General features: G+C 40.6%; 2 protein-coding genes across 4 annotated transcripts; one reads left to right on the top strand and one right to left on the bottom strand.

The window, feature by feature from the left end:
- Nucleotides 1-85: 85 nt before the first annotated feature.
- Nucleotides 86-25,398, bottom strand: cyp27b1 (cytochrome P450, family 27, subfamily B, polypeptide 1). 2 transcript variants are annotated; one of them, XR_012386904.1, is made up of 11 exons: nucleotides 25,160-25,398; nucleotides 24,006-24,196; nucleotides 23,586-23,782; nucleotides 23,176-23,376; nucleotides 19,298-19,461; nucleotides 18,852-19,021; nucleotides 18,694-18,772; nucleotides 16,331-16,528; nucleotides 15,726-15,939; nucleotides 5,410-5,455; nucleotides 86-911 (listed from the first exon to the last, which is right to left on the bottom strand). XR_012386904.1 is itself a non-coding variant. In NM_001311791.1 (9 exon segments), coding segments are annotated over 9 exon segments (1,521 nt in total). In that variant the 5' UTR covers nucleotides 25,367-25,397; the 3' UTR covers nucleotides 15,413-15,825.
- si:ch211-159e12.5 lies at nucleotides 3,457-9,381 on the top strand. 2 transcript variants are annotated; one of them, XM_073916159.1, is made up of 3 exons: nucleotides 3,457-3,529; nucleotides 3,657-3,724; nucleotides 5,815-9,381. In XM_073916159.1, exons 1-3 carry the CDS (start codon nucleotides 3,509-3,511, stop codon nucleotides 9,197-9,199), a joined length of 3,474 nt encoding a protein of 1,157 aa, XP_073772260.1. In that variant the 5' UTR covers nucleotides 3,457-3,508; the 3' UTR covers nucleotides 9,200-9,381. The 2 variants fall into 2 exon arrangements, with proteins under 2 accessions (XP_073772260.1, XP_073772261.1); XM_073916160.1 differs by having other exon boundaries at nucleotides 3,657-4,267; nucleotides 5,094-9,381.
- Nucleotides 25,399-27,852: the final 2,454 nt, after the last annotated feature.

Genomic DNA, 27,852 nt, shown 5'->3' with positions numbered 1-27,852 from the left:
ACTCTTCAGGAAAAAAAATGACTCAAAAACGCAGCAATAAGAAAACTGCTAAAACGTAACAGGAAATGCTAACTAAATAAATGTTCAACTATGGTTCAGTTTTATAAATAATTATTAATAATTATTGTCAAAACTGTCTGTATAGATGGACGTTTGCTGCTGACAAAATAAATTAAATTAAAATTAATTAAAATTAAAAAATAACATTAATAAACCGGTGAGGCGGTGGCGCAGTAGGTAGCACTGTCGCCTTACAGCAAGAAGGTCTCTGGTTCGAGCCTCGGCTGGGTCAGTTGGTGTTTCTGTGTGGAGTTTGCACGTTCTCCCCGGGTTGGTGTGGGTTCCCTCTGGGTGCTCCGGTTTCCCCCACAGTCCAAACACATGCGCTTATAGGGGAATTGGGTAGGCTAAATTGTCCGTAGTGTATGTGTGGGAATGAGTGTGTATGGGTGTTTCCCAGAGATGGGTTGCAGCTGGAAGGGCATCTTCTGTGAAAAACATATGCTGGATAAGTTGGCAGTTCATTCCGCTGTGGTGACCCCTGATTAATAAAGGGACTAAGCTGAAAAAGAAAATGAATGAATGAATGTTAATGAACCTATTAATAATCTGCATGTGTTGTGCTCAGCAGTAACTGGCAGCAGATAGTGTTTGTAAGAAAATAATCTTTTGTTTAAAATATCTGGACATACTCTGGATGTGGCTCTTGCATGTTCGAGTAACTCCTCCCATGTCAAGAGGATTGCAAAGAGCTTAAAACTGTATTTATGATCATCACAATCACCGTATGAGTCAGGCAGAGAATGAGGAAAATAACAAGTTACACACAATGTGAGATGATGGCTGCTTCTCAGTGGGATGGAGGAGCCGGGGCTAATCATGAGCAGACTCAACACTTCAAATCTTCATTTCTGAATAAATACATCACAGTATATTTATCTTCATTCACAATACAAATATAAATAAATGCATAATATTATTGTTATCGCAATATTAGTATTTGCAATATACATTCTTTTTCATTGATTGTTTATCTAAATTAGATCAATCAGATGGGGCCATAATATCTTTAGTCGCGCCTCCCCAGTAGTGGCTGTTCTGTTATTGGCTGGAGTGTCCTGAACCCAGAGCTGAAAATAAACACTTATGGGTGGAGTCCAGAAAGGAGAATGACAACAGCCAATCAGAGTCAGAATATCTGCATATCAGGTTTTCACTCATTCGTAGTGTTTTAAAGACTAAATGTTTGCAGCTCGACACGTTGCTGTTGTTGTTTTAGTTTGAATTAGAATTAATTAGATCTGAAAAATAACATTTTTGCCTGTACATTTTAAAATCATTAAATCAATAAATGATTTAGAAACAGCAAATAAAATAGCGTTTTTACATGGAAATAATATGTGATTGGAAATATCGTTATGGTAACACTCAACAACAATATCCCATAGTTTTGCAGTGTCATGCAGCCAGTGTAAACTCTATGGACCCTTTTCACAAGACTCTAATGAAGCGTTTAATGAGGTGTCATCAGCATCTTAAATCCCTGAAAGTTTTCAATATTTAGATAAAAAAAACAACATATGAACGTTAATATGTATTTATGTATGTTTTCTCATTTTTTTATTTTATTTTTAAGAATTGGAACTTGGTACTTAAATACAATTTCAACGTCAATAAGAAAGCATTTAAAACTATCTGCGTTATTTAATATTCTGTGTTGTGAAAACTCTCATGGCTAATGGACAGACGGCTGCTTCTCACTCAGGGCGGCTTTTTATGCTAATGAGGAGAGATGGGGACTAGTGGGCGGGGCTTTCCCCTTGTGATGACACGTACAAAGGGAGAATGTCAATCACAGTGTCTCTGCAGACTGTTTTGATCAAGTCTGATTAGAACAAACACAATTAACTCATGTTGAGCATCAGAGGCTGCTGGAGATATTTAAACCCCGCATTAAAGTCATTTTCGCATAATAAGTGCCCTTTAAAGTATAAAGTATATGCAATTTGGTCCATGGAGTGGCCTGGCACTGAACACAAAGCATGATCTCATCCACAGATGATCAGACGTCCGTCCTGCTGATGCGCAGAGTTTGGTTCAGAGAGAAAAGCCGGTTTAATACGCTGGAGAGATTCAGTGAAAGGCAGCTTTACATCCATTCAGCAGAAAACCCCAGCAGTGTGTGTGTTCATCAGCCCAGGCACACACCGCAAACACACACCAGGTCATTCACTGTCATTTATAAGAGATTCACAAAGCATAAATAGTTCTCACTTTAGATTACACTAGATTATACTTAGAGTTTTTGTCCAGTCCAAATATCTCAACATTTCTAAAAAAAACAGAATTGTCTCGACAAACAAAAAGTATAATTTTGTTTTAAGAAATAATGAGTCAAAATGAAGTGAGTTTTTCCTTAAACAAGCAAAATAATCCACCAGTGGAGTTAGTGAAATAATCTTGCTTTATCTTTTATTTTTTACAGCGTGTTCATAGATCAGTCAAACATCAGGCTTTGTTGTAGAAACAATGAAAATCACAGTTTGTGCTGAGCGACACATTCCACACAGGCAGCGCCCGATCGTGTGTGTGTGTGTGATATTAACAGGGAGAATGTGGTGGAGGTGTTTGTGTTTGTGAGTTCAGGATCTGCAGGGTTTCACTCCTCCTGCATCTGCTGCTGCGTGTGGAGAAGCAGGAGGGGCATGGCTTGGATTAGAGAAGTGTCCATATTGATGCCCCACCCCTCCAGTCACGCCCCTTCTGCTTTTCCACTAAAGAAGAGTGAGAAGCAGAGGGCGTGGCTGAAAGGATGGAGAATTACCATGGTCCCTCCTCTCATTGAAGCCCAGCCCACAACAGACAGAGCTCTTTCCTGAACTGATGCTGTGGAGAAGCAGAGGGCGTGGCTGACACGGAGAGGAGGAGCATCACTATGGCCCCTCCTATCCCGCCCACGACAGATTGGTCTATTCCTGTGCGGCATCAGAATCCCCTCCCCCCACCAGCAACTCCTCCCCTTCAGCAGAAGCCCCTCCCCCTTTATTAAGTGTGAATGCACTACTATTTAAATGATGTATTATTGTTATATTATTATTGTTATATTAAATAGTGGTATATCATTTAAATGGTGCACTATTTAACTGGCATGGAAAAGTGAATAAGCATGAGATTTTGGGGCATAAGCAAGGCTCCTCCTCTTCTCCTCAAAGCCCCACCCGCCACAAACCAAGCACATTTCTGAGCTCTACTGTTGTTTTGAAAAAGAGGGTGGGACTGAGGCTCCATCATGGCTCCGCCCCTCATCAAAGCCCCACCCGCCGCAAGCCAAACTCTTTTTTTTAACTCTACTGTCGCTGTGGAGAAGAAGAGGGCGGGACTACGCCCTTATTATGGCCAGCCCCTCTTCAAAGCCACACCCACCGCAGACTGAGCTCTGCTGTTGACCGGACAGCACAGCAGACCACAGCAGTGCAGGATCCGTTTACTGAGCTCTGTTCATTCTGGGATGCTTTCAACTGGGGAAATGGTATGAATGCAGTGTGTTGTTAATGAAAGAATAATACTGCTATAATTCTTCACTAATACTGAATAAAGAAAGGTTGCTGTTTTGACACATGGAAAGCCAATATATTGTTTTCTGACTCCTGTTTCAGGATTACAGACAGAAGGACCCGTCCTGCTTCAGATACAGCACTTTTCCTGGACGCCGTCATTCACACGTGTAAGTTCTTTCAAATGTTTAATTAAAACATGTCAAATGTTACATTCATTAAAGCTGTCGTCATGAGAGCATCAACAGATAACACACAAGCACTATGTGTGATTTACAGTTTGCAGAAGAGACTTTTTTGTCAGTATAAAGATCTGTAGAGTTTATTCAGTTTTGAAACTCAGCAGGTAAGATAAACACTACAATAAAAAATACAAACATAACCTAATATAAAGCAGTGTGTGCCATACATTTAAAAACCTGACAAATTAAATAAAATCAAAATGTTACAAACTGTTAATCATAAACGTAATCATGATTATTCTTTAAGTGTAGTTTCTGGTTGAAGGGCTTTATATAACTAAACTTACATTCTTTAAGTAACTAAACTGTGCAAATGCAGTGAGACCTCAATCACATCAAGAATGATAATAATAACCATAAAGATTTTATAATAATCACTCAAATTAACTTATTGACTTAAAAATTAAACCCTGACTAAAAAAGTATTAACAGAAGATTCTAAAGTGTTCTAAAATATGAACTCAATTTAGGGTAACACTTTATAATAACTACACACTATCAATCATTTATTAAGCATTAGCAAGTAGTGAATTCGTTATCTGTTAAGCATTAACTCTACATTAATAAGCGTTAGTAAGCAGTTTATAACTGCAGCTACAAATGCTCCATTCTTGACTTATAAGCACCTATATAATGTGTTTAACAATTGTAATTTCATATTTAGTTAATGATTTATTTTTCATTACCAAATGAAGTATCACATTATTTACAAGCTGTTTGTAATTAAGAATAGTTGAGGGTTTTTAGGATTATTAAACACTACTGTTATTCATGTTTAAACTTTACAGTAATTTTACTTTTTAGAAAAGATTGCAAAGATTATTGTTCATTTGATTCTGAGCCTGTAATAGTCATTTATAAGGGATTTATAAAGCATAAATAGTCCCCAATTTAGATTAGGTCACAAAACTGCATGAAGCTGAATTAATAAAGCATTTATTAACATACTAGTTAACTATTAGTATATGCCTGAATAACAAGATATATAAATGTTGATTTCAATAGTTTATTAATCATTTACTAACTCATTTTGAATTATCCCAAAAACCCTGAACTACTCGTAAATACAACTCGTTTGTAAATAATGCAATACTTAAGTTAGTAATGAAATATAAATCATTAACTAAGTATGAAAATACAATTATTAAACACATTATATAGGAGCTTATGTCTAGAATAGAGCATTTGTAGCTGCAGTTATAAACTGCTTACTAACGTTTATTAATGTAGAGTTAATGCTTAACAAATAATGAATTCACCAGATGCTAATGCTTAGTAAATGACTCATAGTGTGTAGTTATTATAAAGTGTTACCCTAAATTGTAAAATATAAACTTAAAATTCTTAAATATAAATTTCTAAAACATAAACAGAGAATTTTAAAATATAAAATGCTAAATGTAAATGCAGCTTATGTTAGAATAACCATACAGTACAGGTAGGTGTCGATTAAAACTCTTTATCTGTGGATTAAAACAGTTTTTCTGAATAAAACAAGTGCCGCTTTGCAGGAAAGCCCTTATATGGAGCTGGTGTGGGCATGTATTATGCAAATTACTAACAGAAGAACACATTTAAAGTGACAATTCACCCCAAAATGGAAATATACTCACTATTTAATCTGCCTCAAGTGGTTCCAAACCTGTTTGAGTTTCTTTTCTGTTGAACACAAAGGAAGATATTCTGAAACATGTTATAATCCCATAACCATTGACCTCCATAGTAGGATAAACAAATATTATGGAAGTCAAGACTTTTGTGTTTAACAGAAAAAAAAAACTTAAACAGGTTTAAAAAGGCTTTGAAAGAAGACGTCAATGGTGAGTAAATATTAACAGAATTTATATTTTTGGGTGAACTAACCATTTAAGAACACACATGTGCATATGCATGTGTTGTGAATGTTATGAGAAGTTCAGATGTGCAAATAAATGCGAAAAAAATGTAAACAATCAGTAGTGAATGAGACCCATTGTCCTTTTCCTCCAGCTGAGCATTACTGTTGTTCATCTCTGCAGACTCCAGCATGACCCAACCTCCTCTTACCTGTCAGACAGCAGTGACCCAAACACCTGGTTGACCCAGCACTCCAGAGCAGCACGCAACATCTATCACACCACCCAGCAGAACCAGACACCCGTACCAACCACATATCCCTCCCAGAGAAAACTATCTCGCAGAGAGCTCGCCGAATACATCAGCGAAGTGAGAAACCTCGTACTAAGAGAAAAGCAGAGATGCGATAAAGTGAGGCATCAAGAACGAGAGATGCGGGAAGCATGGAAAAACACATGGCCAAAACACTGGAGAAAAACAAGAGAAGACCTCAGCCAACACAATCTTCCAGCTGATCTGCAATATCGTCCTCAGGGATCTGCATTTGGGGACTGGAGATGTGCTTCAGGAACTGAGGAAGTATCAGGATATGGGCATGAAAGATTCCAGCCGACTGCATCCAAAACAGAACAGAATCCTTGCATGTGGAGAAATATGGAAAGTACATTCACAACGCATTCCTTCAGACAGCCTCCATCTTACACAGCACCACCAGCTTACTCTTCCCCAAAGGATGGAGGATCTAAAGGCATTGCACAGACGAGAAGTGAGCAAACATTTGAAAACATTCCAAATTTGACAGAAACACGCCATAGTGGCTTAGCAAGCAATGGACAATGTTTGCAGAACATCGAGAGTTGCTGTCGTGGCATCTCGAGTGGAGGAAACTGGCAGAATATAGCACAGAATGCTCCACAAACAAAGTTTCTCAATCTGAAGACTCAACCAATGACATCTCCAGGTGTGACTGAGGCAAAGCAGAGCAAACTCTCCAGATGGAGAGGGGGCGAGACTGTGTTCTGTCTGGTCTCTCGGATGGGAGAAGTGTCTGGGGTATCCAGATCTCCAGAGGAGCCCCTCAGGTCCTGTGTTTTACCCCTGTTAACTGAGTCCAAACCTATGGAGAAGATTGCAGACACCCCCCAGCAGAATCTGAAAGATAATCAAGAGAAGCAGAAGCACAGAGAGAATGCAAATACACTTCGGGAACAACCCACAACTGTTGAAGATTCCAGTTCTGCAGCAATCCCAGATGGAAATAAAGAAAGCCTGCAATCTTCAGGACAAGAGAAACCAATGTCCGAGAAGTTCCCATTGTGGAAAGAGCCTAGACTTCAGCACAACTTAATGGAGGAAAGAATTGAGCAAATCCCAGAGATCACCAACACAGAGAGTCTGGTGGTCATTGATGCCACTTGTGTAGTTGTAAAGGTTGAGCTTGTTCTTCTTCCAGAGAAGGAGCATGTCCAATATGTGTGTTTGACAGAGGAATCTCCTATATCCAGAACTAGCGAGGAGACAGATGAGCAAAAGAAGAACAGCAGAACCAACACTAAACTAGACAATCCTGAAAACCAAACTCTGGATGAGGAAGCAATAGATATATCTGGAAAACCAGATGATCATCTCAAGACAGGAGAACAGATCACTCCACAAGAACAAGACCATCAGAGTCACGAAGAAGGTCTAATAGAAGAGACTGAGGAATCTGAAACTACTGAGCTCCAGAATGAAAGCAAACCCTTCAGTGGGACAACACTGGTGAGTAATGGACAACATCTAGAGGAATCATTCAACATAATGGATGACCAAAGCATTGCAAGAGAACCTGAAGTCATGCTTGAAGAGTTTATAGCTTTAGCAGATGAAAATCTCACATTCGAGACTTTTATGATGCAACCTGAACAGACCACAAGACATCTGAATGGAGAAACAGAGCAAGAAAATAGACTAACATTGCACAAAACAGAAGATGATGAGAAGTGTGAAACAGACACCTCAGAGGACCTTAGTGAGAACAGCTCAACAGAAGACAATCACAGACTTGAAACAGCTGATCACAGAGAACTTGCTTTGGATTACTCTACACCATCAAAAAATGCCAAAGAAATTTTAGATTGTGTACACCAAGATGATTTACCTTCCACCAAAGGTACCAACTCTCTCCAAAGATCAACCTCTTCAGATTTACTGCCATTTAGCTTTGCTTCTGACAGTTTAGATGGTCCAAATGAAATAGCTGATTACAAAGTGCTTGTTTTGGATCATTCTACACCTTTTAAAAAGATAAGTGCAGAAAATGTCAGACAAGTTCAAGACTGTGTACATCAAGATGATTTACCTTCCGCCGCAGATGTCCAAAGGACAATCTCTTTAGATTCCTTTACCTTTACTTCTGAAAAATTGAATTGTGCAAATAAACAAGACGATCACAGAGAACTTGTTTTGGATCACTCTACACCTTTGTCCCAAATAAGTGGCGAAAGTACCAAAGAAGTTCAAGATTGTGTACACCAAGATGATTTACCTTTCGCCACAAGTACCAACTCTCCCCAAAGATCAACCTCTTCAGATTCCTTGCCATTTACCTTTGCTTCTGAAAAATGTGATGGAAATGAAACAGATGATCACAGAGAACTTGTTTTGGATCACTCTACACCTTTGTTCCAGATAAGTGCCAAAAATGCAAAAGAAGTTCGAGATTGTGTACACCAAAATAATTTACCTTTTACAGAAGGTACCAACTCTCTCCAACAATCAGCCTTCTCAGATTTCTTGCCATTTACATCTGCTTTCAACACCTTGGATGGTTCAAATGAAACAGGTGATCATGGAGAACTGGTTTTGGATTGCTCTACGTCTGTTTTCCAGATAAGTGCAGAAAATGGCAAACAAATTCAAGATTGCTTACACCAAGATGATTTACCTTCCACCACAGGTACCAACTCTCCCCAAAGATCAACCTCATTAGATTCCTCGCCGTTCACCTTTGCTTCTGAAAAATGTGATGGAAATGAAACTGATGATCACAGAGAACTTGCTTTGGATCACTCAACATCTTTCTTTCAGATAAGTGTAGAAAAGGCCATGCAAATTCAAGATTGCCTACAGCGAGGTGATTCACCTTTCACCGAAGGTACCAACCCTCCCCAAAGATCAATCTCTTCAGATTCCTTGCCATTTACCTTCGCTTCTGACACTTTGGATGGTCCACATGTCTCAGATACTCCTTGTATTTCTCTAACTGAAAACAAACCACAGTTTCTTCAATGGTCTAGTAATCCTGAAGTTTCTCCAAGCATTCAAGCAAGCTGTACAGCTTGTTCTTCAACTCCTGATACTACTGAAAATCTCCAATGGTCGACAGGCAAGCCTGATGAGGATTTACTCTGTACTCCATCACCCTCTAAACACAAAGCCGTAATCCCGCAGGTCAGATCTCTGTGGGATGCAGTGAGTCGTATTCGCAAACACACGGCTCCAGACTCTGAGACCGAGGAAGATGATATGACTGAGTTTGGGGAACCGACTGAAGATGCAGATACTGACTGCTCTGTCAGAGACTGAACACAGAGCAGGAATAAGCATTAGCGGACTGTTGTCTTCAATAAACAATGGGACAATTTAGCTTAGGTCACAAATCATGCTGTGAACTACTGGCTTAATCATACTACTTATTCATACTTATGAACATTGGATGTGAAAATATCCTCCCAGAAATACCAGAAATTATTAAATCGACTCATCTGGAGCTGTTTCAATGTAAATAAACTGTTGAATTGATCAAAGCATCACATTTAAGTAATTAAGAAGGTGGTTCGGCAGTGCTATGCTTATATGGAGGATCGGGTCTTTGATGATGTTTGTTGACAGTCTTTATTGGAAGATTAAAAATATGGGAGAAATATGGGGGAAAAAAACCTTTTTACTGGCTGATAGTGGGATAGGATGGCAAAATGTAAATTAATTTAGTTGTATGAAAATGTAAGACTTTAAAAAGGAGGCGTGGCACCCAACCCTGCCCCTAAACCCAACCATCATCGGGTGATGGGCAAATCGTACTAAATAGTACGAATTAGATCGAACGAATTCATTCGAATTAGCCACTAAATCAAAAAGTTACGAATTGCCGTGAGACACAAACAGCTTAAAGTGACATTTAAAGGCTTCACTAGGGTAATTAGGCAAGTTATTTTATAATGATGGTTTGTTCTAGAGACTATCGAAAACAAAAATAGCTTAAAGGGGCTAATAATATTGACCTTCAAATGGTGTTTAAAAAATTAAAAACTGCTTTTATTCTAGCCGAAATAAAACAAATAAGACTTTCTCCAGAGGAACAAATATTATCAGACATACTGTGAACATTTCCTCAATCTGCTCAACATCATTTGGGAAATATTTAAAAAAGAAGAAAAATCAATAATAATAATTCTGACTTCAACTGTATATATATATATATATATATATATATATATATATATATATATATATATATATATATATATATATATGTGTGTGTGTGTGTGTGTGTTAAAAAATCACCCAATTTGGTTTTGACCATATGTAACTCAGAGTTGGGTTAAAACAACCCACCGTTTTTTAGCGAACATGATGCATTGCTGCATTTGTCATATATATACAAAGTGATTTAATATGAAGCATGACTATAATACGGTGATACTGATGGTGTAAATAGCAGTGGGACCTTTGAGAAAGATTTATAGTCATAATAATACATGTTATTAAATGCAAATATTTTGATTCATAGTCAATATTTTGGTCAAATATTAGAAACAAAAAAAGAAGGGATACCCTATAAATAGTGCATTACATCCCAAAACAACACAGCACTAAAATGTTTAAAGGCATTTCTAAACATTCAGCAGGTAAGGAATTCCACACCTTTGGAGCAATGGGCCTATATGAAGAACAGATTTGTTAATATATTATTTCTTAATCATATTGTGAATGTTTTTAAACTCCAGAGCTTTAGTATTGACACTATCAAGGCTTTTTTATGTGCTCAGTTTGGGTTTATGAATATAAACGAGTTGTTATTTTTTCCTTCATGCTATCACCATATCATAGGCTACTACAGACCAACACAAACTCAAACGTTTATCTTTTATATTGTGTCTAAAAGCTAAATAAAGCTCCATTTGACTAGTTTCTTCTTGTGTTGTGCGATGTGGCTGTTGTGATGGTTTACACTGATGCTCCAGCAGGTGGCGCTCCTCTGTCATGTTTGTATTTGCTGTAGTGAATCACTAAGACAAGCAATTTTAACATTTAAACAATGTCTGTTTTCAGGCAACAAATATATATTTTTAAATACTGTTATCAGTTCCATTAAGTACCGGTAATTAATCACTATTTACTAGTGTTTTATTTCCTTTTTACCTTGCAACTACATAATATTTAAGTACTGAGTAGCATCATTTAACTTCATGTACTTACTATATGAGAAGGGGTAGGAAGGGCTACCCTGAGGAAAATAACACTAAAGTAGTTTAAAGTGTTTCTGAGCCATACTATAGTAAAGTGTATTATAGTTTTAGTAAGTTAAAGGTGCTTGCCATAAGGACTCTCTTGATTGCTCTTACATTAACACTGGGAAGCTTTTCTGTAAGCTGTTTGTTTATTTGAGCTTGGCAATGTTCAAACAACTTGCAATTGAGCTTTTAATATACTTAAGTTCTTACATTTATTTCCTGTTATGCTGTAAAACAGATTCCAGATGACACGGATGTCCATAAAGCGCTGAATATTCGCCTGAGAGAGTGTATTTAGCGTTGCTGGAGGAGTCTGCATTGACTTTTAATCTTGCCGTGTTGTCTGAAAGGTTAGATTGATAAAGCTGCAGCTAATCGTTTCTCAGTAAAGCACTTCTGGTTGTCACTTTGAACCCTGCTGGTGTTGGCTGTGATCCTCAAACACACTGTGGCCTTGTGTATATGGGGTTAGATTTGCGACAGTTATGCGTACAAATGATCATGTTTTAGATTGCACATTAGATAGTTGCATGTGCATTAACATTTCTGTGTATAACACCTCATGTTTAAACCATGCAACAGGTCATTTTGCATGCTCAAAACATGATATTTTGCGCTCAGAATTGTAAATATGCATGCAACAATCCATTTTCATACTTAACATGATTATTTGTGCACAATATTGTTAACATGCATCCAAAACAACATTTTGCACGCTCAAAACATGATCATTTAGGCACTGAACTGTTAATGCACATGCAACAAGATATTTTGCAAGCTTTTGCTCACAGAATTGTGTCCAGAGAATTGTCCGTCAGCTTTTGTTTCAGCAGAACAGAATAACTGTGATTCTCAGAAACCCCGGTGTGCTGGAATTAGTCCTCACTGTAAGTAGGTTAAATAAGCTTTTGAGGAATTACCATGCACTAAACTATAAGAGCTGCAAGTAAGATGTTCTGGATTTGGTGCATTGCTGACAAAAACACTGCTTTACCCACTTTCATTCTTCTTGATCTTTTCCAGCTTTATTTGCCCTCATGCATTACAATATGAGCACAGAGCCAGTCAAAAGAGTCATTTTTTTAAAATCGAGATTTTTACATCATCTGAAAGCGGAATGAATAAGGTTTACATTGATGACAAAATGTGGAAAATCTGGAGTCTGAGGGTGCAGATATCACCATTACACTTAAATGTAAGCTCCAGGGAATTATTATAATTAATAAGAAAATTGATTTTGATATATTCATGGATTAAATTTGTTAAAAATGTATTCATAGTAAATGCTCTTAATTTTTTTGTGCATTAAATCAGAATCAGTTGTTGTTCTGGTGATTAAGGTAAAATAAGGTAATTAAAAGTAAGTGCATATTTACATGTTTACTAATCCTATTTTGCCTGAGTAACATAACCTGTTTTTCCCCTGATGTTCAGAAGGCAAACACTAACACGTGATTTAGAGAAACCTTCGTTTCTATGTCCAAACATATAGTCCTACTTAAAACAAGATTTATTTGTCCTGTCCTGTTAAAAGACTCTGTTTAATGATCACTCAGTCATTAGCTTCTGAAATCTTCTCATTTACACACTTGATAAGGAGTTTTTCAAACAGATTCACATTCACTATCATGTATTCTGTGATATTTTTATTAAGTACAGCTCAGAATAGGCTTCACTTTGACAAATATACAGTATCAGTATATACAGTACACATTTCAGACAGCTTTATATTGCACTTTACTTGCATTTAATGTGCTTTTTGTGTATGAAAAGTTGTTTCATATGCACCAGACACTTTCTGACAAACATTCCATTACAAAGACTCAATAATGTATATAATATATATTTAAAAAATACTACAGTAATTTAGTCATGGGATCAGTATATACTGAAGTGCTTCCTTTATCCTGGTCACTTTAATTAAAAGCATATTCAGCCTTAATAAATGCAAATGTAGATAATAAAACAGCCACATGTATGATGACGGAGTTCCCAATGAACATTTAAGACCAAATACTGTTTCAGAACAAATATAAAATAACACTTTAGTGCAAGTTTCAATCCTCACTGTTAATTAGCACTGTGTTACCTGCATGTTATTATGATATTGTCTGCTTATTAGTACTTATAAAGCACATATCTGCATGATCTAGCCAATACCAATCCCTAAACTACTACTATTACTAGCAGCAAATGAGGAGTTTGAGGCAGAAGTCATAGTTAATGGTTTATTAATAATGAGAACTGTATCTTAAAATAAAGTAGGACCAGAAAAATCATATTAGCACCAAATATTTGCTCTACCAAGACCTTGACCTGCTCCTCTCCATGCTGATCTCTATTTTCAGCTCATTTCTAAGCATTGCAGGATTCTCATGATGAGCAGTTATTAGTGAATCAGCACTGCTTTTGCTCACTAATATCTGCACTTATTTTAATATTTCTATAATTCAATAATATAGTAATAGAAAATATTTCTATTTCTATATTTTATTTGCTTTCTAGACCATCTAAGAGGATTATGCTTTCGTTTAATGTTGTGTTGAAAACACTGAAATGAATGCTCCTTCCTTTTCATGAAAGCCAATTCCACTGTTCTGTACACTAACTCTAACGTGGACACTTCCGGATTTGGGTATGTTTAAACAGACAAATAAACATTATTATTATAAAAACATGTAAACATGTCCATCTTGGCTTATTCATTATGGCTTATTTGAGCTCCCAATGTTAGCAGGAATGTGTAAATCTACTAAACTGTGATGTGCTTTTGTCTTCTCTATGCTTATGAAAACATTATTGATCATGAGGTCATCTATTATGCACAACAAGCCCCATGGATGCGCACCCAGATGTGTTAATGGCCCGTATAATAAACCCTGCAGACAGTGCCCTCTGGTGGAATCGAGAACACAAGCTGCAAGGAATCGTCACTGAAGCAATGTATTTCACAGCTCGCAGACAGACTTGTGCACGTAATCCCAATGAGCCGTGCTGGGGGAAGTTACTTCTGAAAGTAATGCATTACAGTATTGATATGCTACTCTCCTAAACGTCACTAGTTGCGTTCATTAGTGACCTTTTTTATAACCTGCACCTTTATTTACCTTAAAAACACATGAAAAACTAATGTAGGATACTGTTGATCTCCCTGAGGCAGAGCTCTCCATGCTGTATATACAGATTAATGACAGTTTAATGCTGTGCGCTTAATGTTGTTGTACTTTTAGTCCTATTATTTACTCACTCACTCACTCCCAGGGCTGTTTATATTGAAGGTGATATTTAGCCACACCATGTTGATGTTCTGTAACATCGCACTTTTATGAGGTGGGTCATTAGCCCAATGCTCAAACCCCAACCTGGAGGACCAGGACACACACTCATACACTACGGACAATTTAGCTAACCCAATTCCCCCATAGCACATGTGTTTGGACTGTGTTTGCATGTTCTCCCCAACATGGGGAGAACATGCAAACTCCACACAGAAACACCAACTGACCCAGCCGAGGCTCAAACCAGCGACCTTCTTGCTGTGAGGCCACAGCGCTGACCACTGAGCCACCGTGCCACCCCTTTCAGTCTTATTAGTGCAGTAAAATCAGTGTGACTGAGACTCATTCATTCATTTTCAGCTTAGTCCCTTTATTAATCAGGGGTCGCCACAGCAGAATGAACCGTCAACTTTTCCAGCATATGTTTTACGCAGCGGATGCCCTTCCAGCTGCAACCCAGTACTGGGAAACACCCATACACTATGGACATTTTAGCCGACCCAATTACCCTATAGCGCATGTGTTTGGACTTTGAAGGAAACCAGAGCACGGGGAGAACATGCAAACTCCACACAGAAACACCAACTGACCCAGCAGAGACTCGAACCTGCAACCTTCTTGCTGTGAAGTCACAGTGCTGACCACTGAGCCACCGTGCCGCCCCTTTTAGTCTTATTAGTGCACTAAAATCAGTGTGACTGAGACTCATTCATTCATTCATTTTCAGCTTAGTCCCTTTATTAATCAGGGGTCGCCACAGCGGAATGAACCGTCAACTTTTCCAGCATATGTTTTCCACAGCGGATGCCCTTCCATCTGCAACCCTGTACTGGGAAACACCCATATGCTCTCATTCACACTGATACACTATAACTTATCCAGCCGGGACTCAAACCAGCGACCTTCTTGCTGTGAGGCAACATCGCTACCCACTGCGCCACCGTGCCGCCCCTTTTAGTCTTATCAGTGCAGTAAATCAGTGTGATTGAGACTATCCTGCCTTTTCCTTTCCTCCACGTGTTCTGAATAATGAATGCGTTCTCTCATCCTTCATTAATTAAACAAAAGAGTAACTCCAGTATTATTCCTCTGTTTGTTTAGGTAATGCATTGTTTCAGTCGTTAGTAATATTATTACGTAACTCTGGCTACTTGTAATGCGCCCCCCAACACTCCCACTGAGCACGTGTGTATTTTTGGCCAACTCTGGATCTGTGGTTTCCTCCGCTGTGTTTGGGTGGTGAATCAGATTCAGTCTCCACACACACACACACACACCGCTGTTCTCTGATCAGTCTGGCTCCATGTCTCAATGGTGTACCTCAGGGCTCGGTGCTGGACGTCCAGTGTTTCCCAGTGTCTCTGGATCTGGACATTAGAGATGGTCAGTTCTGCATGTCCTGTCGACCTCTGACCCCAGATCAGCGCTCAGTGAAGCGGAGGTCGATCTGCCGCTCTGGAACCAGCAGAGTTCTGGTCATGGGATGGACCGTATCGTCCTGTCTAGCCGGCTCCACGGTAAAGTGCATCAAGATCTGTGAGGACAAGCGCATCTGAATGAATGCATGATCAAGACACCACAAATATAACTGTAGATCATCCTTTATTAATACGAGTGCACAGCTCATCTCGAAATCACAGGCAGCAAATAAGCCGGCAGATAACAGTGCACATGTGAGGATGCAGGAGTCTGGCTGATCTGGGGGGATTTACACCTGTAACAGCTTGAGAAATCCAAAACTCCCGCCTGATGTGAAGCTCTTTAGGCTTCTTCTGCAGCTTTGAGGGAAAGCACTGCCTATATTTTGAGCTAAGATGTGCTTTTTAAGTTTATTTTTATTGTATAAAAGGCTTTGCATCAAGTGCAAAGTTAGTTTAGATATATAACTGCCTAATCAGTTGATGTAGCACAGATGTTTGACCTACCCTAGACAGCGCCAGGTACACCTCCAGCTCGGCGATGCGGCGGCCGATGCAGCTGCGTTTGCCCACACCGAAGGGCACGGTGGCGTACGGGTGACTGCGGTCAGAGCGGTCCCCCCAGCGCTGCGGCCTGAAGGAGTCTGGATCTCTGAACTGCTGAGGGTCTCGAGACGTGGCGTAATGACAGAGCGTGATCAGAGTCTGCGCAAGAGAAGAACACCACCCTCAGTGCAGAACAACCAAACCGGTTCACTCTGCTTTATTATAGGTATACCATAGTGCTGGTATTGTCTCTGTGCACTGCACTGTTGAGAAACATTAATCTGCCCTCAGAATCTTTCATCAAAACCACAACACCCCCCCCCCCACCCCGGTCAAAATGACTTTCTATACTTCTATCAGTCCACCTATCAGGTGGAGCTATCAGTCATTTAGGGTGGAGCTATCAGTCATTTAGGGTGGAGCTATCAGTCTTTTAGGGTGGAGCTATCAGTCATTTAGGGTGGAGCTATCAATCATTTAGGGTGGAGCTATCAGTCATTTAGGGTGGAGCTATCAATCATTTAGGGTGGAGCTATCAGTAATTTAGGGTGGAGCTATCAATCATTTAGGGTGGAGCTATCAGTCATTTAGGGTGGAGCTATCAATCATTTAGGGTGGAGCTATCAATCATTTAGGGTGGAGCTATAAGTCATTTAGGGTGGAGCTATAAGTCATTTAGGGTGGAGCTATCAGTCATTTAGGGTGGAGCTATCAATCATTTAGGGTGGAGCTATCAGTCATTTAGGGTGGAGCTATCAATCATTTAGGGTGGAGCTATCAGTCATTTAGGGTGGAGCTATCAGTCATTTAGGGTGGAGCTATCAGTCATTTAGGGTGGAGCTATCAGTCATTTAGGGTGGAGCTATCAATCATTTAGGGTGGAGCTATTAATCTTTTAGGGTGGAGCTATCGGTCATTTAGGGTGGAGCTATCAGTCATTTAGGGTGGAGCTATCAGTCATTTAGGGTGGAGCTATCAATCATTTAGGGTGGAGCTATCAGTCATTTAGGGTGGAGCTATCAATCATTTAGGGTGGAGCTATCAATCATTTAGGGTGGAGCTATAAGTCATTTAGGGTGGAGCTATCAGTCATTTAGGGTGGAGCTATCAATCATTTAGGGTGGAGCTATCAGTCATTTAGGGTGGAGCTATCAATCATTTAGGGTGGAGCTATCAGTCATTTAGGGTGGAGCTATCAGTCATTTAGGGTGGAGCTATCAGTCATTTAGGGTGGAGCTATCAATCATTTAGGGTGGAGCTATTAATCTTTTAGGGTGGAGCTATCGGTCATTTAGGGTGGAGCTATCAGTCATTTAGGGTGGAGCTATCAGTCATTTAGGGTGGAGCTATCAATCATTTAGGGTGGAGCTATCAATCTTTTAGGGTGGAGCTATCAGTCATTTAGGGTGGAGCTATCAGTCATTTAGGGTGGAGCTATCAATCATTTAGGGTGGAGCTATCAATCATTTAGGGTGGAGCTATCAGTCATTTAGGGTGGAGCTATCAATCATTTAGGGTGGAGTTATCAGTCCTTTATGGTGGAGCTATTAGTTATTAAGGGTGGGGCTGTCAGTCCTTTAGGGCGGAGCTATCAGTCATTAAGGGCGAGGCCATCAGTCCTTTAGGGTAGGGCTATCAGTCATCAAGGACGGGGCTGTCAGTCCTGTAGGGCGGAGCTATTAGTCCTTCAGGGCGGGGCTATCAGTTATTAAGGGCGGGGCTTTCAGTTCTTTAAGGGAGAGCTATTAGTCCTTCAGAACGGGGCTATCAGTCCATTAGGGTACGGCTATCAGTCATTAAGGGCGGGGCTGTCAGTCCTGTAGGGCGGAGCTATCAGTTATTAAAGGTGGAGCCATCAGTCCTTTAGGGTCGTGCTATCAGTCATTTAGGCTGGAGCTATAAGTCATTAAAGGCGGGGCTGTCAGTCCATTAGGGCGGAGCTATCAGTCATTAAGGGAGGGGCTGTCAGTCCTGTAGGGCGTGGCTATTATCATTAAGGTAGAGTGGAGCTATCAGTCCTTTATGGCACGCTGTCAGTCCTATAGGGTGGAGCTATCAGTCATTAAGGGAGGCGCTGTCAGTCCTGTAGGGTGGAGCTATCAGTCATTAAGGCCGGGGCTATGAGTCATTTTATGTTTTAGAAGATGTTTTTTTATTTGTTTACATATTTATTCATTTTTAATATTCATTTCATTTTATTATTGATAGTTAATCTATATATTTTGTAATGTCCATCTTATTTTTTATTAATAAAGAAAAACATTTCAAAGCTCTACACAGCATCTTTAACACTACAGAAACCAAGCAAATGTTTCAACACTCACGTTTTTAGGAATGACGTATCCTCCGACTTCGATGTCTTTGTTGATGACTCTAGCATTGGCTGGAATAACAGGATAGAGTCTGGAAGAGACCCAGTGCTTCATTGGAGATGATGAACTCTTGATGTAGATGCAGAAAGCTGTTTTCTGTCGGTTTATACCTGAGGATTTCCTTGACGACGGCCTTCAGGAGAGGCATGGCGGCCACATCACTGGCCTGCGGGACGGATCGGCGACCCTTCATGACGCTCAACACCTCGTCCCGCAGCGCCGTCTGCACGTCAGGATGACGGGAGAGTTCATACAGAGACCAGGACAGCGTGCTGGAAATCTGAACACACACACACACACACACACATCAGGATTGTGTGGTGAGGCTTGTAAAGCATACACTTGAAGGCAAAAGTATGGGCCCTCCTGTGAATTTGAACTTTGTATCAATCTCCCAGAATGTAACAGAATTAGCTATATGATATTGGCATTATTAGTTTTATACTGTATTATTGAATATCTGATATCAACAGTACTTCACAAGATGATTCAGAAGCGTTGCTGATGTCTTAATGTGTGAGTGTCCTGAATGCTGGAGTGTGTGTGTGAGATGTACCGTGTCGACGCCGGCGAGCAGCAGCTCCGTCACGTTACTGTACACAGAAGTGAGTGGCAGTCCGGCCTGAGACAGAAAGTACGTGAGGTACCGTCCCTCCAGCTGCTCCCCGCACTCCAGCTTCTGCTTCTCCTGCTGCAGACGCTGGTCAATGTGTCCTTTAGCTGGCGGGAAACACAAAACATTAGTTATTTAATCAGGACAGACCCGGATCCGCTCCATAAAATAAATTATTAAGAAGAAACGTTAAAGGTTAGGAATATTACACAAAAAATCCCATGGTATTCTTCCCACGCAGCCTTTTACCACGCCCACATTGTAGCTGAACACACCCACTTATGAGCTGAACACACCCACTTTACCACTCAGCCTTTTAGCACGCCCACTTATTAATTAAACACACCCACTTCACCACTCAGACTTTTACCACACCCACATTGTAGCTGAACACACCCACTTATTAGCTGAACACACAAACTTCAACACTCAGCCTTTTAACACACCCACTTATTAATTAAACACACCCACTTCACCACTCAGACTTTTACCACACCCACATTGTAGCTGAACACACCCACTTATTAGCTGAACACACAAACTTCAACACTCAGCCTTTTAACACACCCACTTATTAATTAAACACACCCACTTCACCACTCAGACTTTTACCACACCCACATTGTAGCTGAACACACCTACTTATTAGATGACCACACCCACTTCACCACTCAGCCTTTGACCACACCCACTTATTAATTAAACACACCCACTTCACCACTCAGACTTTTACCACACCCACATTGTAGCTGAACACACCCACTTATTAGCTGAACACACCCACTTCGCAACTCAGCCTTTTACCACGCCCTCTTATTAGATGAACACACCCACTTTGTCACCCAGCCTTTTACCACACCCACTTATTAGCTGAGCACACCCACTTCACCTCCCAGTGTTTTACCACATTATCAGATGGACACACCCACTTCACTATTCATAATTTCACCCTGCCCATTAATTAGCTGAACACACCCACTTCACCATTCAGCCTTTTACCACACCCACATTGTAACAACATTTAGTTAAACACGCCCACTTTATCAATCAACATTTTACCACACCCACTTCTTAGCTGAACACACCCACTTCACCACTGACTATTTTACAAAGCCTTGTTTAGCTGAACACACCCACTTCATATACAGACTACGTCCGCTTCACTTTAAAACACACCCACTTATTAGATGGACACACCCACTACTACAGTTTTACTGTGCATTTTTTGACTCACTTTACTATGCATAGCTTTGCCACGCCCACTTCTTAGCTGGACACACCCACTTCACCATAAAGAACAAATCTGAGATCTTATTAAGATTTACAAGAACTTCTCAAACTTCTCCAGACCCTGATACTTAGATTTAATGTGGTATTCAGTCTTAAATCAGTGTTTTCAAATCATCCAAGACAGAAGGATCCCTCTATATCCTCATGTAAAGTAATGTAAGAGTGCTGTTCAGGTCGACCACACAAGGTTTTTGGCTCTCTGGTTTGGGGAACACCAGACTGATACCGCTGGAAGCTGTCACTATATTTGGTTAACGGTTGACTGTGGTTTGTGAAAGAAACACACCCTGCTCTGCCACAGTATATTTTCCAATCCGCCCCCCTTTAAAAGCACTTATCAAAGCAAAGCCTGAGTCTGTGTGAAGTTTGATGGTTTTATTGGCCCAGACAGACGGATCTGTTTGAAGAGTCACCAGCAGGTCAGACCTGCACCTTCACAAATACTCATTCAACACATGCTTTAATACTGAGAGATGCACAACAGACTCTCCTGAATTACACACACACACACACACACACACTGATTTCCTACAACGCCAATAACAGTTTCACTTCACTTTGTTTTAAAGCTAATGAAGCCTAAAGTACATTCTCTCTGATTTTAGGTGTCTGTGTTCAAAGAGAAGGACAACAGCAGCTTACATTGATTTACATTTTAGAAGAAAACAAGTTAATATTTCAGTTTTACACTATTTAGCAGGTTTAAATCTACACTGTTGATGTCTCAGTGATGTTGCAGATGTCCTCAGTACTATGTGATCGATCAGTCTCTCATAATTATTCATCAAGAAGTCTTCAAATCGAGTTTGTGCAATGTACAGTGGACATATGAATGCATATATTTATTATATCTTATATTTCAATTTGCACTGTGCAGCTAACCACTTCACAATTCCCAATGGACCACGCCCACTTTTTAATCTGAATACTCCCACTTCACCACTCAGTGTTACCATGCACACTTCTTAGCTAAAGGAACACACTCACACACACACACACACACACACACACACACACACACACACACACACACACACACACACACACACACACACACACTACCACCATACAGCATTTTACCAACCACTTCTTGGCCAAGCCCACCCACTTCACCATGCCCAATTATTAGCTAAACACACCCACATCACCCCTCTGCATTTTACCATACTCATTTTGTACCAGAACACACCCACTTCCTCTTTCAGCATGTAACCACACCCACTTATTAGCTGACCACACCCACTTAACAATTCAGCAGTTGACCACACCTCTTTTTAGCTAAACACACACATCACCACTGAGTATTTTACCACGCCCGCTTCCTAGCTAAACACACACTTTTACAACAGCCACTTATTAGCTGAACACACCCACTTGACCACACCCATATATTAGCTGAACACACCTACTTCCCCAAACCCATATATTAGCTGAACAAACCCACTTTACCACGCCCATATATTAACTGAACACACCCATTTTGCCACGCCCACTTATTATCTGAAAACGCCCACTTCACCACGCCCATATAATAACTGAACACACCTACTTCGTCACGCCCACTTATTAGCTGAACACACCCACTTAACCACTCCCATATATTAACTGAACACACCCACTTTGCCACGCCCACATATTTGCTGAACACACCCACTTCACCACTCCCATATATTAACTGAACACACCCACTTCGCCACACCCACTTATTAGCTGAACACAACCACTTCACCACTCCCATATATTAACCGAACACACCCACATTGCCACGCCCACTTATTAGCTGAACACACCCACTTCACCACTCCCATATATTAACCGAACACACCCACTTTGCCACGCCCACTTATTAGCAGAACACACCTCCCTCACCCTGTCCATTTATTCGCTGAACACACCCACTTCACCACTCAGCATTTTACAACACCCACTTAGCCACTCAGTGTTTTACCACACCCATTTTTATCTGAACACACCCATTTCACCCCTCAGTTTTTTACCACGCCCACTTACTAGCTAAACACACCCACATCACCACTGTGCATTTTACCATACTCATTTTGTATCAGAACACACCCACTTTCCCTTTCAGCATTTAACCACGCCCACTTCTTAGCTGGCCACTTAACCATTCAGCAGTTGACCACACCCAACTGTTAGCTAAACACACCCACAAAGGGAAAAAGACACATTGTCCCTCTTCCCAAGAGGGGAAAGCAGTCAGTAATGCAGGATTATCTGCTGATGGCTTTACAGTCAATAAATGTGATTATAACGGAAGTCAATGGGTCAAAAACAGCCCCAACATCACCAAAGAGGAGTCAGTCTGCCCAGAGTGTGTTGTAAAAACCTTCAAAGCATCTTCCCTAAACTATGAGTCAAAATCAGAAGGCAGCAACAATCATCTCACTTGCTGAAACTCAGAGAAAGCTGAGGCCCAATCCAGACTAAAATCAGCCCAGCGTGGATGAAACCACCCAACAGCACACACTGGTTATATCCCAGTTCTTAAACTCAGCAGTGGTGCCGCTCACCGAACTCAAACATGACGTCCCAGCAGCGGCAGAAGGTGTCCCAGGGTTTGGGCAGCAGGCGGTGCAGCCACTGAGGCATGGCCATGGTCAGCAGAGTCATCACGAACATGGTGTTGATGGACTGGATGAAGCGCTCCGTCTCCACTGGAACCACTGCGTCCAGACAGCCGATGCGGGACTCGAACAGCACGGAGGAGATGCCTGACACACACACAGAGACAGGGTTAAACTGGAGCTCCACTTCTCCTGTGCCAAACACATTCTGGAGACGCCAAACGCTGATCCTACAGCTGGTAAAGGGGGATCAGGAGCCCCTTAAACACCTTCATGTGATGAATCAGAGATAGTATAAGTGTGTGTGTGTGTGTGTGTGTGTGTGTGTGTGTGTGTGTGTGTGTGTGTGTGTGTACCTTCCAGACCGAAGCGGTAGAACTCAGCAGAGATGTCGGAGACGATGCGGCTGGAGCTCTCCTGCGAGCGCAGCTTCAGTTTCTGCAGGAGATCGCTGACCACCGCGTTCAGAGCACCGTCATACGCCTCCACCGCTTGAGGACGCAACATGTGCTTCGACAGCAGACTGCGCACACACTGCCACTCTTCTCCCTCACTGCGCACACACACACACACACTTATTGTTAGGTATCAAATATCTGAAATTGTCTTTTCCAAACATGCAAGCTACCTATTATTGCAGACACACAGCAATGTTTGGCCATTTGTTTAAAAGTTTCCTAATCTATCCTGTACACACACACACACACACACACACACACACACTCAGGGACACATAGACACAGTCTGTGCAGCTCTGCATGATGTGGAGGACTCACGCGGTCAGCAGCCCGTATCCTTCCCCCCGCAGTGCCCGGTAATCCTTCCAGGACGAGAGCTCTGAGCGCATGGGGTGCTGCCCCTCCTGCCGCAGCACCTGCTGGATCAGCTCCGGCTCCGCCACATGCACCGTCAGGATGGGCCCGAAACTGGCTTTCCACATGGGCCCGTACTTCTGCCGGCCCTCCAGCTGCAGACACACACACACACACACACACACACATCACAGTTAACTCACAGCACTGCATAACGAACACTGCTGTTACTTAATTATACTACGTGTTTTATACTGACATTTGTTTACATTACTGTAGTTGTTGTGTTACTATAGCAACTGTAGAATCACAACAATAGATTACTGTAGATGTTGTTACCAGAGCAACTGTAGAATCACAACAATAGATTACTGTAGATGTTGTTACCATAGCAACTGTAGAATCACCATAACCAATTAATAACTGTAGTTATTGTGTTACCATAGCAACTGTAGAATCCCCACAAATGATTTCTGTAGTTGTTGTTACCATAGCAACTGTAGAATCACCACAGCAGATCATTTACTGTAGCTGTTGTGTAACCATAGCGACTGTAGAATCACCACAACCAATTAATTACTATAGTTGTTACTAAAGCAACTATAAAATCACCACAGCTGATTAACTTAAGTACTTTACTATGGTATGGTTCATAAACCATATACTTTTCTGTATAAAATAATATAGTAAATATAAAAATATATATAATAAATGTAAAAGTGTTTTACCGAACACACAAACAGAAATGGACTAAAAGAAAACTTACTCTTGTGTTAAGATAAATATTAAATATTATATTGAGCGAAAAATAGTAAAGCAAAACTCTCACTATGATTATATGTGATTCTGTTCAGCTGTTTGTTTGTTTGTCTCCTACCTTTAATTTTCTCTGTTTAATTAGTTGTGTTTGTGTTAATATTTTAAGGTAAACTCTGTTCTGTACATATCATCATCTATGTTCAATGCTGTATAATAAACACATACATTATTAAAAACATTAATAATTATTGAGGTGGTTCATTCCGCTGTGGCGACCCCAGATTAATAAAGAGACTTAGCCGAAAAGAATATGAATGTGTGTGTGTGTGTGTGTGTGTGTGTGTGTGTGTAAAGCGCACCTGCAGCTGGTGGAGGCGCGAGAACCCGCGTTTCATAAACAGGTCCCGGATGAAGCGCGCGGGCGACGGACCGGGCATCTGCTCGAGCGTCTTCACCTGCGGCGTCGGGGGCGCGCGAATGACGTCAGCCCAGCGCTCGGCAAACCTGAGCAGCGGGAGCGCGCTCCTGCCGGTCACTTTCAGCGCTTGGTGAAGCACCATCATCATCCTCCTGCTGCAGACGCACGCGCCGGCTCATCCTGCACGCTCACGCCGGTGCTCTACTTATACCGCAGGAGCGCGCCACTTTCGCGCACACCTTTCCCCTGCTCGGCCAATGGCGTGCGAGGAGCGCGAATGCCCCGCCCACTCGTTAGCTCTCTGCTGATCTCTGATACGCGGAAATCTGCCGGTCACGCGCGCTCCTGGATCGATATATATTGATAAAGTGATGTAAGAGAGCGGTTATCAGCGGTGTGTTCTCAGATCATCCAGAATGTACACACACACACACACACACACACACACACACTGATGATGCGCCAAGAGGAGCTCCGGGTCCGGCTCTTACCGCAGGAAAATGTGGCTCCGGTCCATGTGTGTGCGAAAATCAACAGTAGTACTGAGAAAAAACACACACACACACACACACACACACACACACACACACACACACACACACACACACACACACACACACACACACACACACACACACACACACACACACTGTTTCTGCTGTACAGTCAGACTGTATATTCTCTCCTCTGCATGTTGAAGTCCCTATACACACATACACACACACACACACAGTTGTATTGATGTTTCTACAGTACTGTATGTTCTCTCTACAGGTTTAAGTCCCCACCGAGATGTATAAACAAGTACACACACACACAAACATGCACGCACACACTCACAACTGTGATGATGTTTTTACTGTACGGACTGTATTCTCTCCCATACAGGTTTAGGTCCCCACTGGGAATATAATCACACACACACACACACACACACACTTGTTCTTATCATGAGTATAATGTATAGGAGTAACTGGGGTATAATGAGTTATAAAGTCATTACTGTAGTTAGATTAGGGGCGGGTCACAGTGAAACGTGAGGCACAAGAAGTGTGCTGTGCTTTTTATGTCACTAGGCAACCACTGAATCAGTGTTGCTGTTGTGAGTGTTGCTGTTGATAATGTTATAATTTTAATATTTAATTATATTGTGTTTCCCAGTGTTGGGCTGCAGCTAGAAGGGAATCTGCTGCGTAAACATGCAGGAGTAGTTGGTGGTTCATTCCGCTGTGGCGACCCCTGATTAATAAAGGGACTAAGCCGAAAAGAAAATGAATGATATTGTGAATATCAGGATAACTTGACCACTAGTCTCTCCTACAGACTGATGTAGCGCTTTTTCAGCTCAGAGCGAACTTATTTTAACTGATTATTTCATGATTTCATGATTACTGTAGTTGTTGTGTTACCATAGCAACTGTAGAATCATTCACTTATTTATTTTCCTTCAGCTTAGCCCTGTTTTTATTAATCAGGGGTCGCCACAACGGAATGAACCGCCAGCTATTCCCGCATCTGTTTTAAACAGTGGATGCCCTTCCAGCTGCAACCCATCACTGGGAAACATCCATAAACACTTATTCACATACACTCATACACTACGGCCAATTTAACCCACCCAATTCCCGCTCATTCCCACCAAATCCTTTAAAAATGCGTGTCGTGAGCTCCATGTTTGCAGTATTATGAATGTGATGTAATATTGGTAATGACGGACCCACTGGAAACAGGAAAACAATATGGACAATAAGTGCCTCCTCCAGCGGGATATGCTGGTAAATGAAGCAGCTGTCACGCCAACTGTCTACTATTAACAGAAGCTAGCGAAGGTTGTCCCACCTCTGAGCTCTTCTGATTGGTCTACTGCTGTGGGACTGACAGTGGTGAGCAGCACAGCATGTGAAAGTTGAACTTCTTTTGAATTGAAATGGCATATAAACAACGCACTGCTCACATGCACAATGCTGAACTCTGGCCACCTCAATATGATTTTGCTGTTGATGTTACTAATTTAAATGTAATTATGTAAACTAACAGTAATAATAAGAAACAACAACCGGTATGTGTGTCATGCATTTACATCTTTTGTTAACCTTAGTAGTTAAATACTAAACATATTAACGTTACTTAACAAGGCTCAGTAAAGTTTGTATAATTTGCTTAGTATTGTTTGATGAAGAGAGACGAAACAGGACTTTTGGTTCATGAGATTGTACACTTTTTATAAAGAAATTTATACATATATATATATATATATATATATATATATATATATATATATATATATATATATATATATATATACATTTCTTTGTTTAGCACCTCAATATTTTAGCTGGTTGACTTACAAGGGCCAAAAATCTCAATGATTTTGTAGGGTACATCAATAAAAGTAGCTGTGTTGATAATATTGTTGCTCAAAACAGAATATGGATAAATTATAGTGATTGTGTGTATACTGTAATGCCTTTTGTTCAGGTTGTTCAGGTTATTAATTTATATATTTATCGTAATTATATTTAGTAATAATATTTAGTAATAATGAAAATATTTTAAGATCAATTTAATAAATTAATTAAAACAACATTATTTAATTTACTAAAAACAAAAATATAACACTAAAGCACTGGGTTG

This window comes from Danio rerio, chromosome 11 (assembly GCF_049306965.1).
Source record: "Danio rerio strain Tuebingen ecotype United States chromosome 11, GRCz12tu, whole genome shotgun sequence".
Taxonomy (NCBI): domain Eukaryota; kingdom Metazoa; phylum Chordata; class Actinopteri; order Cypriniformes; family Danionidae; genus Danio; species Danio rerio.
The sequence above is the reverse complement of the archived record's forward strand: the minus strand, read 5'-3'. Positions and strand labels throughout refer to the sequence as shown.

What these genes read in the sequence shown, in the direction of transcription:
- si:ch211-159e12.5 (XM_073916159.1), top strand. Translation starts at nt 3,509, where the DNA reads ATGCTTTCAACTGGGGAAATG. An exon ending in TGCTTTCAACTGGGGAAATG is followed by an intron (nt 3,530 to 3,656) that starts GTATGAATGCAG and finishes CTCCTGTTTCAG; the next exon opens with GATTACAGACAGAAGGACCC. An exon ending in GGACGCCGTCATTCACACGT is followed by an intron (nt 3,725 to 5,814) that starts GTAAGTTCTTTC and finishes TCATCTCTGCAG; the next exon opens with ACTCCAGCATGACCCAACCT.